Source organism: Clytia hemisphaerica, unplaced genomic scaffold, assembly GCF_902728285.1.
Source record: "Clytia hemisphaerica strain Z4C2 unplaced genomic scaffold, Clytia hemisphaerica genome assembly, whole genome shotgun sequence".
In the NCBI taxonomy this organism is placed as follows: domain Eukaryota; kingdom Metazoa; phylum Cnidaria; class Hydrozoa; order Leptothecata; family Clytiidae; genus Clytia; species Clytia hemisphaerica.
The window spans coordinates 197,730-209,606 of record NW_027103332.1 but is presented as its reverse complement, the minus strand read 5'-3'; the positions used below and the strand labels follow the sequence as shown (position 1 = coordinate 209,606).

General features: G+C 36.6%; 1 protein-coding gene across 1 annotated transcript; it reads right to left on the bottom strand.

Moving 5' to 3' along the window:
* Positions 1-10,066: 10,066 nt before the first annotated feature.
* LOC136815802 (serine/threonine-protein kinase mos-like) lies at positions 10,067-10,976 on the bottom strand. Its single transcript, XM_067072257.1, has one exon. The coding sequence runs from the start codon at positions 10,974-10,976 to the stop codon at positions 10,116-10,118; it is 861 nt and encodes a 286-aa protein (XP_066928358.1). The 3' UTR covers positions 10,067-10,115.
* Between the last annotated feature and the right edge of the window lie 901 nt (positions 10,977-11,877).

The window sequence follows — 11,877 nt, the reverse complement described above, 5'->3', positions numbered from 1 at the left end:
TTAATTTCCTAAAATTTGGTTAAACAAGGAAATTTGAATCCGATTAATCCAATCAAAGATGGCCGTGCAACAATTGTTTTAACTAGTTCAAATTATTTTTATTTTCAAGCACTCTTGTGACTCTCTAACTTTTCTGTTGAAAGCATACACAATAAAATAAATTACTTTAAATATTTGTGTCCTGCCAAGCGATTTCCATAACACCCGATTTAAACCGGTTATCGAAAAACCGATCTTTGCACTGGTGCCGATCGTTCATGCAACCCGTTCAAACCGATCCAAACCGGTTTAAAAAAATCTGAAATCTCAGTCAATGAGAACCGGTTGCTACCAGTTTGGAAGAGAAGAACACCGGTTTTGCAATAGATTTCGGATTCAAAATCAAAAAAGAAAAAAAGGCACATATAAAGAAATAAAAAGAAAAAACTATTGTAATATTGAAATAATCTCAAGGGTGGTGGAACTCATTCATGACAAATTTATTGTTACTGAAATTTATATGGTAAACAGGACGAGGATTTGGATTTGACATTATTTGGTTTTGAGCAAGTGTTGTTGATGATGTAGTTGTTGGACGGTTTAATTTTAATTGGTTTGTTGGCTGACATTGTGTTGTGTTGTTGTTTTGTGCAGGAATTGAGCTCAAAGGCTTCACCGTATGTTGGATTAAACGTTCCAACAGTTCAGCTCGTTCCTCTAAATGTCTGCGTTCTTCCCTGTATTGTTGCCGCTTATGGTGCCTTTCCATTCTAAGGGCCTCCCTGAAAAATGATTTGAAAGCTGACCCCGGCCTGCATACACTCGAGTTTGCTGAAAAGAAATTCGAACGAAAGCTTGACGAATTCAAGGACAGTATCCTGTCAACAATAAAGAACGAATGCCAACAAGCGATGAAATCGTATTCAGAAGCCACAAAATCTGGTCTCCCTCAACAACCGACGAGTGACACGAGCGGAATCAAACTTGCGATTAAACAAGCCAGAGACGAAGAGATCGCTCTTGAGATGGAGAAGAGGAGAAGAGCCACGAACATCATCGTTCACGGGATAAAAGAAGAAGAACAGGTATGCGATAATAGTGACAAAAATAATCATACTAGGGACTGCGAATGGGCTGATCAATTAATTAAGGATCTGCATGTTTCTTCTAAGATCAAAAAAATATTTAGAATAGGTAAGAAACCAAATCGTCCACTGTTAATTTGCCTCGATAGTGAAGATGATAAACTTAAGATCATGGGAAATCTCCCATCACTTAAAGGTAACGATACTTATAAAGGCATAAGTATCACAGAAGACCTATGTAGGTCCCAACGTGAAAAGTATAAAGAGCTATCACAACAGGCGAAAGACCTAAATGATGACCTAGAAACCGATGAATTTATTTATCGGGTTCGAGGATCGTCAAAAAACGGCTTCGAAATAAAGAAGGTGTGCAACAAAACACAAAAACGAAACAACAACCCAATCAATCAATAAAACCGATCGATAACGATAACGACAGCTTGAATGAAAACCCACTTAACAAAAACAATTCAAAAAACACAACCACAACAATTAGTGAACTTACTATCATCTACACAAATGCAGACCAAATGACATCTAAGAAGAAAAATGAACTTTTAAAGCACGTCGCTACCGAACAACCTCATATAATTGCGATCACCGAAGTCAACACCAAACGGATCTCTGAGAGAAAAGATCAAGACTACTCAATTGAGAATTATTCTATACCATATAAAACTAACATAGGAATACAAAAAAAGAGAGGAATCATCATTCTAGTCCACAAGTCTATTGATCACCTCATTCTACAAATACAAACGAAAGTTGAATTTGAAGAGACTTGCCTGTTAGAAATTGCAATGGAGAACAAAGACACTATGTTACTCGGATGTCTTTATAGAAGCCCGACAAAAACCGAAACAAACATCTTCGATGAAAATAATAAGAACATGAATAAGCTCATAAAAGATCTCTGCCTAAATCCGAAATACACTCATATATGTCTTATAGGTGACTTTAACTATAAGAAAATCGATTGGGTCCATTGGTCCTCACCTTGTGAAGAAGATAGCGACGAGGAGAAATTCCTTCATGCTTTAAGAGACTGTTTTTTATACCAACATGTCCTTGAACCGACACGGCGACGAGGCACCGACAAACCATCAATACTCGATCTCATCCTTACAGGGGAAGAAAATCAAGTTTCCGAGATAAAATATCTTGCCCCACTCCATCTCAGTGATCACAGTGTCCTCTCCTTTAAATTCTATGGCTATTTCACAATTAAAAATGAGCTTGATAGATATCAATACAGCAAAGCCAACTACCAGTTTATGAGATCTCATCTAAGCCACATCAATTGGTCTATCGAATTCATCCAAAAGTCGATTGAATTAGATGTGAATGAGAGTTGGGACCTATTCCTAAAACAGATGATCGAGCTCAGAAACCTCTATGTGCCACTTACCCACAATAAGAACAACCTGTCAAATCAAAGGAGGAAAGGGAAGCATCCCTTAGATCCAAAAATTTGTCAGATAATTAAAGAGAAACGTAAGGCGCATAGAAAATGGATCATCTCACTTCAAAACGACGACACTGAAAGACGTAGAAGGGAGTACGTAAGATGGCGCAACGCCGCTAATAGAGCCCTGACTCGCTCCAAGAGAGAGTTCGAAAAAAAGATCAGCGAACAATCAAAAACAAATCCAAAAAGATTCTGGAAATATGTACGCAGCAATCTGAAAGCAAGAACGGGAATACATCCTCTCCTCGAAAACCCTAATAATGAAAATTCGATCAAATATGATGACAAAAGTAAAGCCAACATACTCCAGAGCCAATTCTGTAGTGTCTTTACACGTGAGCCACTTGAACAACTCCCTGAATTCCATTCCAGGACGGATAAAGAAGTAGAGATAAAAATACTAACTGAAACTATAAAAAAGGAACTCAAGGCGTTAAATCCAAACAAATCCATGGGGCCAGATGAACTTCACCCAAGGATGCTAAAGGAGCTCGCTGAATATATTGCAGAACCGCTTTTCCTAATAATGACAAAATCTCTCAACGAAAGTTGTCTCCCAAACGACTGGAAGCATGCTAATGTATCACCTGTTTACAAAAAAGGAAACAAAAATATAGCGGAAAACTACCGTCCGATTAGCCTGACATCCATTGTGTGTCGAATGATGGAAAAGATTCTTAAAACACATATTATGTCGCATCTAGAGCAAGAGAAACTACTTTCTAACAAGCAACATGGTTTTATCAATCGCCGATCAACAGTAACACAACTGCTAAACTATCTAGATGTGTGTACCGAAGACATTGCTAACGGTAAAGCTGTTGACGCAGTGTACTTTGACTTTGCAAAGGCATTCGACTCAGTTCCCCACCAAAGGCTCTTAATCAAATTAGAAGCCTACGGAATAAGAAATAAGCTGCTTGAATGGATCAGATACTTCCTGAAGGATCGATTTCAGATAGTTAAAGTAAATGGAGTTGAATCCGAAAAACAATTAGTTCTTAGTGGAGTACCCCAAGGTAGTGTCTTAGGGCCTACCCTTTTCGTTCTATACATCAACGATTTACCAGATTCAATTAAATCACAACTCTTTCTATTTGCTGACGACACTAAACTTGTCAATAAAGTAGAATCAATTGAAGATGCACTTATAATCCAGGAGGACATCGATCGACTACAGCAATGGTCAGATACGTGGCTTTTAAAATTTCATCCCGACAAATGTCATGTACTAACGTTAGGTAAGCCGAATATAATTAAACATGTACATCAATACACACTCGGAGGAAATTTACTGAAACATGTACAATTCGAAAAGGATCTCGGAGTTATCTTTGACCAAAATCTCTCATTCGACCAACATATATCAAACCAAGTAAAAAAGGCAAACTCAATGGCTGGTCTAATTAGACGAGCCTTCACGTATCTCACTCCTGAATTATTCCGTAAACTTTACATAACATTTGTCAGGCCCCACCTAGAATATGCCCAAGTCATTTGGTCACCGAAACTGAAAAAACACAAAAAACTTATAGAAGGTGTTCAGCGGCGCGCTACAAAAACAGTCGAAACATGTGGACGACTATGTTATGAAAGCAGACTACAAAGAATTGGAATCCCAAGTCTAAAATATAGGCGTGCGGTAAGTGATATGGTTGAGATCTTTAAACATTTAAATCACTATGAAAAATCGTGTGTTCCTAAGAAATTTAACCAACGAATAAGACCAATGAGAACACATAATTCTGAGCTGGTAAGAATTTTCGGGAACGATGGTGTCCGTGGACCACAGAGCAACTCCCTTTACTATCGGGGCATTGAACAGTGGAATAGCCTACCTGAAAAAGTAGTTAAATCATCTACAATACAAGAGTTTAAAGAAAACCTCGGTCTAGCTTGGAAAGAGAAAATGTTTGAGTATGATTGAAACTGTCACTATTGTTGCATATCTGTTTGAAGTTAACCTTTGTAATAAACCAAACCAATGTATGAGCGATTTATAGAGGCCCATGTGCTTGCACGGTGGCCTGGAAATCTGTAAAACATTATTATTATTATGTATTGTTGTAGGGAGAAATTTGGGAAATTTCCACCAGTTGGATGGTTATTTGCAGCCAATTGGATGAAATTGTTGCCTCTACCTCTGCCTTTTCGTTTTAAAGATCTTGATTTTGTTCACCAGTTATTGGGCACTTTTGTTTTCGAGAGATCCCTCTATCCTGTCCTCATCCTGGTTGAGATCCCTCTAAATCAGAATCAAGATAATTCCGGATAGGAAAGGGCTAGAGACTTGAAAATTTCACAGAATATACTTATATTTGTCTTCTAAAGGATAAAAGGAAAAGAAAGCATTTCTTCTCAGTTAATTTCCTAAAATTTGGTTAAACAAGGAAATTTGAATCCGATTAATCCAATCAAAGATGGCCGTGCAACAATTGTTTTAACTGGTTCAAATTATTTTTATTTTCAAGCACTCTTGTGACTCTCTAACTTTTCTGTTGAAAGCATACACAATAAAATAAATTACTTTAAATATTTGTGTCCTGCCAAGCGATTTCCATAACACCAAATTTAAACCGGTTATCGAAAAACCGATCTTTGCACCGGTGCCGATCGTTCGTGCAACCCGTTCAAACCAATCTAAACGGGTTTCAAAAAAATCTGAAATCTCAGTCAATGAGAACCGGTTGCTACCAGTTTGGAAGAGAAGAACACCGGTTTTGCAATAGATTTCGGATTCAAAATTAAAAAAGAAAAAAGGCACATATAAAGAAATAAAAAGAAAAAACTATTGTAATATTGAAATAATCTCAAGGGTGGTGGAACTCATTCATGACAAATTTATTGTTACTGAAATTTATATGGTAAACAGGACGAGGATTTGAATTTGACATTATTTGGTTTTGAGCAAGTGTTGTTGATGATGTAGTTGTTGGACGGTTTAATTTTAATTGGTTTGTTGGCTGACATTGTGTTGTGTTGTTTTTTGTGCAGGATTTGAGCTCAAAGGCTTCACCGTATGTTGGATTAAACGTTCCAACAGTTCAGCTCGTTCCTCTAAATGTCTGCGTTCTTCCCTGTATTGTTGCCGCTTATGGTGCCTTTCCATTCTAAGGGCCTCCCTGTATTGTTGTAGGGAGAAATTTGGGAAATTTCCACCAGTTGGATGGTTATTTGCAGCCAATTGGATGAAATTGTTACCTCTACCTCTGCCTTTTCGTTTTAAAGATCTTGATTTTGTTCACCAGTTATTGGGCACTTTTGTTTTCGAGAGATCCCTCTATCCTGTCCTCATCCTGGTTGAGATCCCTCTAAATCAGAATCAAGATAATCCCGGATAGGAAAGGGCTAGAGACTTGAAAATTTCACAGAATATACTTATATTTGTCTTCTAAAGGATAAAAGGAAAAGAAAGCATTTCTTCTCAGTTAATTTCCTAAAATTTGGTTAAACAAGGAAATTTGAATCCGATTAATCCAATAAAACATGGCCGTGCAACAATTGTTTTAACTGGTTCAAATTATTTTTATTTTCAAGCACTCTTGTGACTCTCTAACTTTTCTGTTGAAAGCATACACAATAAAATAAATTACTTTAAATATTTGTGTCCTGCCAAGCGATTTCCATAACACCCGATTTAAACCGGTTATCGAAAAACCGATCTTTGCACTGGTGCCGATCGTTCATGCAACCCGTTCAAACCGATCCAAACCGGTTTAAAAAAATCTGAAATCTCAGTCAATGAGAACCGGTTGCTACCAGTTTGGAAGAGAAGAACACCGGTTTTGCAATAGATTTCGGATTCAAAATCAAAAAAGAAAAAAAGGCACATATAAAGAAATAAAAAGAAAAAACTATTGTAATATTGAAATAATCTCAAGGGTGGTGGAACTCATTCATGACAAATTTATTGTTACTGAAATTTATATGGTAAACAGGACGAGGATTTGGATTTGACATTATTTGGTTTTGAGCAAGTGTTGTTGATGATGTAGTTGTTGGACGGTTTAATTTTAATTGGTTTGTTGGCTGACATTGTGTTGTGTTGTTGTTTTGTGCAGGAATTGAGCTCAAAGGCTTCACCGTATGTTGGATTAAACGTTCCAACAGTTCAGCTCGTTCCTCTAAATGTCTGCGTTCTTCCCTGTATTGTTGCCGCTTATGGTGCCTTTCCATTCTAAGGGCCTCCCTGTATTGTTGTAGGGAGAAATTTGGGAAATTTCCACCAGTTGGATGGTTATTTGCAGCCAATTGGATGAAATTGTTGCCTCTACCTCTGCCTTTTCGTTTTAAAGATCTTGATTTTGTTCACCAGTTATTGGGCACTTTTGTTTTCGAGAGATCCCTCTATCCTGTCCTCATCCTGGTTGAGATCCCTCTAAATCAGAATCAAGATAATTCCGGATAGGAAAGGGCTAGAGACTTGAAAATTTCACAGAATATACTTATATTTGTCTTCTAAAGGATAAAAGGAAAAGAAAGCATTTCTTCTCAGTTAATTTCCTAAAATTTGGTTAAACAAGGAAATTTGAATCCGATTAATCCAATCAAAGATGGCCGTGCAACAATTGTTTTAACTAGTTCAAATTATTTTTATTTTCAAGCACTCTTGTGACTCTCTAACTTTTCTGTTGAAAGCATACACAATAAAATAAATTACTTTAAATATTTGTGTCCTGCCAAGCGATTTCCATAACACCCGATTTAAACCGGTTATCGAAAAACCGATCTTTGCACTGGTGCCGATCGTTCATGCAACCCGTTCAAACCGATCCAAACCGGTTTAAAAAAATCTGAAATCTCAGTCAATGAGAACCGGTTGCTACCAGTTTGGAAGAGAAGAACACCGGTTTTGCAATAGATTTCGGATTCAAAATCAAAAAAGAAAAAAAGGCACATATAAAGAAATAAAAAGAAAAAAACTATTGTAATATTGAAATAATCTCAAGGGTGGTGGAACTCATTCATGACAAATTTATTGTTACTGAAATTTATATGGTAAACAGGACGAGGATTTGGATTTGACATTATTTGGTTTTGAGCAAGTGTTGTTGATGATGTAGTTGTTGGACGGTTTAATTTTAATTGGTTTGTTGGCTGACATTGTGTTGTGTTGTTGTTTTGTGCAGGAATTGAGCTCAAAGGCTTCACCGTATGTTGGATTAAACGTTCCAACAGTTCAGCTCGTTCCTCTAAATGTCTGCGTTCTTCCCTGTATTGTTGCCGCTTATGGTGCCTTTCCATTCTAAGGGCCTCCCTGTATTGTTGTAGGGAGAAATTTGGGAAATTTCCACCAGTTGGATGGTTATTTGCAGCCAATTGGATGAAATTGTTGCCTCTACCTCTGCCTTTTCGTTTTAAAGATCTTGATTTTGTTCACCAGTTATTGGGCACTTTTGTTTTCGAGAGATCCCTCTATCCTGTCCTCATCCTGGTTGAGATCCCTCTAAATCAGAATCAAGATAATTCCGGATAGGAAAGGGCTAGAGACTTGAAAATTTCACAGAATATACTTATATTTGTCTTCTAAAGGATAAAAGGAAAAGAAAGCATTTCTTCTCAGTTAATTTCCTAAAATTTGGTTAAACAAGGAAATTTGAATCCGATTAATCCAATCAAAGATGGCCGTGCAACAATTGTTTTAACTGGTGCAAATTATTTTTATTTTCAAGCACTCTTGTGACTCTCTAACTTTTCTGTTGAAAGCATACACAATAAAATAAATTACTTTAAATATTTGTGTCCTGCCAAGCGATTTCCATAACACCCAATTTAAACCGGTTATCGAAAAACCGATCTTTGCGCCGGTGCCGATCGTTCGTGCAACCCGTTCAAACCAATCTAAACCGGTTTCAAAAAAATCTGAAATCTCAGTCAATGAGAACCGGTTGCTACCAGTTTGGAAGAGAAGAACACCGGTTTTGCAATAGATTTCGGATTCAAAATTAAAAAAGAAAAAAAGGCACATATAAAGAAATAAAAAGAAAAAACTATTGTAATATTGAAATAATCTCAAGGGTGGTGGAACTCATTCATGACAAATTTATTGTTACTGAAATTTATATGGTAAACAGGACGAGGATTTGGATTTGACATTATTTGGTTTTGAGCAAGTGTTGTTGATGATGTAGTTGTTGGACGGTTTAATTTTAATTGGTTTGTCGGCTGACATTGTGTTGTGTTGTTGTTTTGTGCAGGAATTAAGCTCAAAGGCTTCACCGTATGTTGGATTAAACGTTCCAACAGTTCAGCTCGTTCCTCTAAATGTCTGCGTTCTTCCCTGTATTGTTGCCGCTTATGGTGCCTTTCCATTCTAAGGGCCTCCCTGTATTGTTGTAGGGAGAAATTTGGGAAATTTCCACCAGTTGGATGGTTATTTGCAGCCAATTGGATGAAATTGTTGCCTCTACCTCTGCCTTTTCGTTTTAAAGATCTTGATTTTGTTCACCAGTTATTGGGCACTTTTGTTTTCGAGAGATCCCTCTATCCTGTCCTCATCCTGGTTGAGATCCCTCTAAATCAGAATCAAGATAATTCCGGATAGGAAAGGGCTAGAGACTTGAAAATTTCACAGAATATACTTATATTTGTCTTCTAAAGGATAAAAGGAAAAGAAAGCATTTCTTCTCAGTTAATTTCCTAAAATTTGGTTAAACAAGGAAATTTGAATCCGATTAATCCAATCAAAGATGGCCATGCAACAATTGTTTTAACTGGTGCAAATTATTTTTATTTTCAAGCACTCTTGTGACTCTCTAACTTTTCTGTTGAAAGCATACACAATAAAATAAATTACTTTAAATATTTGTGTCCTGCCAAGCGATTTCCATAACACCCAATTTAAACCGGTTATCGAAAAACCGATCTTTGCGCCGGTGCCGATCGTTCGTGCAACCCGTTCAAACCAATCTAAACCGGTTTCAAAAAAATCTGAAATCTCAGTCAATGAGAACCGGTTGCTACCAGTTTGGAAGAGAAGAACACCGGTTTTGCAATAGATTTCGGATTCAAAATTAAAAAAGAAAAAAAGGCACATATAAAGAAATAAAAAGAAAAAACTATTGTAATATTGAAATAATCTCAAGGGTGGTGGAACTCATTCATGACAAATTTATTGTTACTGAAATTTATATGGTAAACAGGACGAGGATTTGAATTTGACATTATTTGGTTTTGAGCAAGTGTTGTTGATGATGTAGTTGTTGGACGGTTTAATTTTAATTGGTTTGTTGGCTGACATTGTGTTGTGTTGTTGTTTTGTGCAGGATTTGAGCTCAAAGGCTTCACCGTATGTTGGATTAAACGTTCCAACAGTTCAGCTCGTTCCTCTAAATGTCTGCGTTCTTCCCTGCCTTTCCATTCTAAGGGCCTCCCTGTATTGTTGTAGGGAGAAATTTGGGAAATTTCCACCAGTTGGATGGTTATTTGCAGCCAATTGGATGAAATTGTTGCCTCTACCTCTGCCTTTTCGTTTTAAAGATCTTGATTTTGTTCACCAGTTATTGGGCACTTTTGTTTTCGAGAGATCCCTCTATCCTGTCCTCATCCTGGTTGAGATCCCTCTAAATCATATTCTACTTAGATTAAAAATGTTCTCTGAAAAATTGCATAACCTCGCTAGCTTTCATCCTATTCTCTTTACATTCCTCCCAACACTGAGTCATCACCTCTGAATAGAGTTTCTCTGTGTCCTCTGGTATGTGGGGTCTAAAATTGTATGCAACCACTTTAAAAATTATAACTTCGTGGTGTTCGTTTCCATAAGGTTTTTCGCGCGTTACCATTTGCCACAAACATATGCCAAAAGAGTATACATCAGCTTTGTCTGTAGCAGGCTCGCCGCATAGTAATTCAGGTGCACGGTATGGATAGGTGCCGGTCAAGCTTGTCTTTGTTGGAGTTGTAAGAGAAGAGATCTCTGTTAGGTCTTTACAACATCCAAAATCAGAGATTTTACACTGATCTATAACCTGGGAGACTAAAATGTTCAATGGTTTTAAGTCTAAATGTACAATATTTTTCTCATGTGAGTACGTAAGACCGGAAGAAATTTGTTTTGCGAATCTAATTCTGCGCTTAAATGATATTACCTCGTTTTCGTCATCAATTATGGATTGTAATGTCCTTGCATTCAAATATTCCATTAAGATATAATGTGATTCATTTTGTATAAACGTACAATGTGTGCGCACAATGTTTTTATGTTGCAATCGAATAGCCATGTTCTCGGATGTGAAACTTTCTTGAGCAGCCCTTGCGTTTCTGGTGGTGATATGAAAGCGTTTGAGTGCATACTTCTGGCGATTAATTGTGCATTCATGTACATTACCAAAACCTCCGGAACCCAAAAGACGACCGAGTTGAATTTCGTTGAAATGGAAATCTTCCTTGCGTTTGGTGCATAAATTCTCAAAATAATCTAACCGATTTTTCATACTTTTCATATTTCCAGCACCTTTTTTGGGAAATGGAACCTCAGTTATCTAACTTCACATGGCCGAAAAATCAACGGTATAATCCTTAATTCTAGTAGTTTTTTAAAATTTAGTGAAGGTGTTTAAATTTCATGGTAACCTCACTTTTGCAACATAAAAATGAAGTTCTTTGTAACATTAATAAACTCTGAAAATCTACTATCCTAAAAAAAACACACTTAAAAAAGATTGTATTTTGAGCATAAATCATAATTTTTGAGCATTTACAAAACGTCACATTAAAAATGACCATGATCATCTGAATAAATTCGACTTTGTTTGATGTGTGGTTGTATTTATCATTTGATGTGTGGTTGTATTTTAAAAGTTATTTCAACCAGTAGTTATTTTGTTACTTTTGATTCCACACTGACTCTTCAACCTCACTTTGCAAATGTTCCATTCGGAACGCGAAAAAGAATTCAAAAAGGAAATGGAAATTTGTCAGATGTGCAGAAATTCCAAATTTGAAAACCAGAAAGTAACGAAGTAAGATTTTCAATACATTTTCAATCAAATTTGATAACTTCCTAAAAATTGTTTTAATTTTTCTAGCCTACAATATATAACTGAACAAAATTACTGTATTTACACAAATTACAAAAAATTCTTTATTTTTATTATCATTATGCATATAGATTTACAAGCTAGGCTCTCTGTGGGCCTCTAACCGATCTCCCTTTACATTCCTCTTGCAACAAATCTTTGGGGTGGTTTTAAGTCCATATGTGTCATTTAGCTTTTCTTTGAATGACTTTATTGATTGTGCAGCCACAACTTAGCTAGGTAGTTTATTCTACGATGGTACGTACCTGTCACTTTTTTTACATGAAAAAACAGGCCTTTTCATTGTATGGGAGGTTTTGGTACA

Coding starts and splice junctions, on each gene's coding strand:
- LOC136815802 (XM_067072257.1), bottom strand. CDS start 10,976: ATGAAAAGTATGAAAAATCGGTTAGATTATTTTGAGAATTTATGCACC.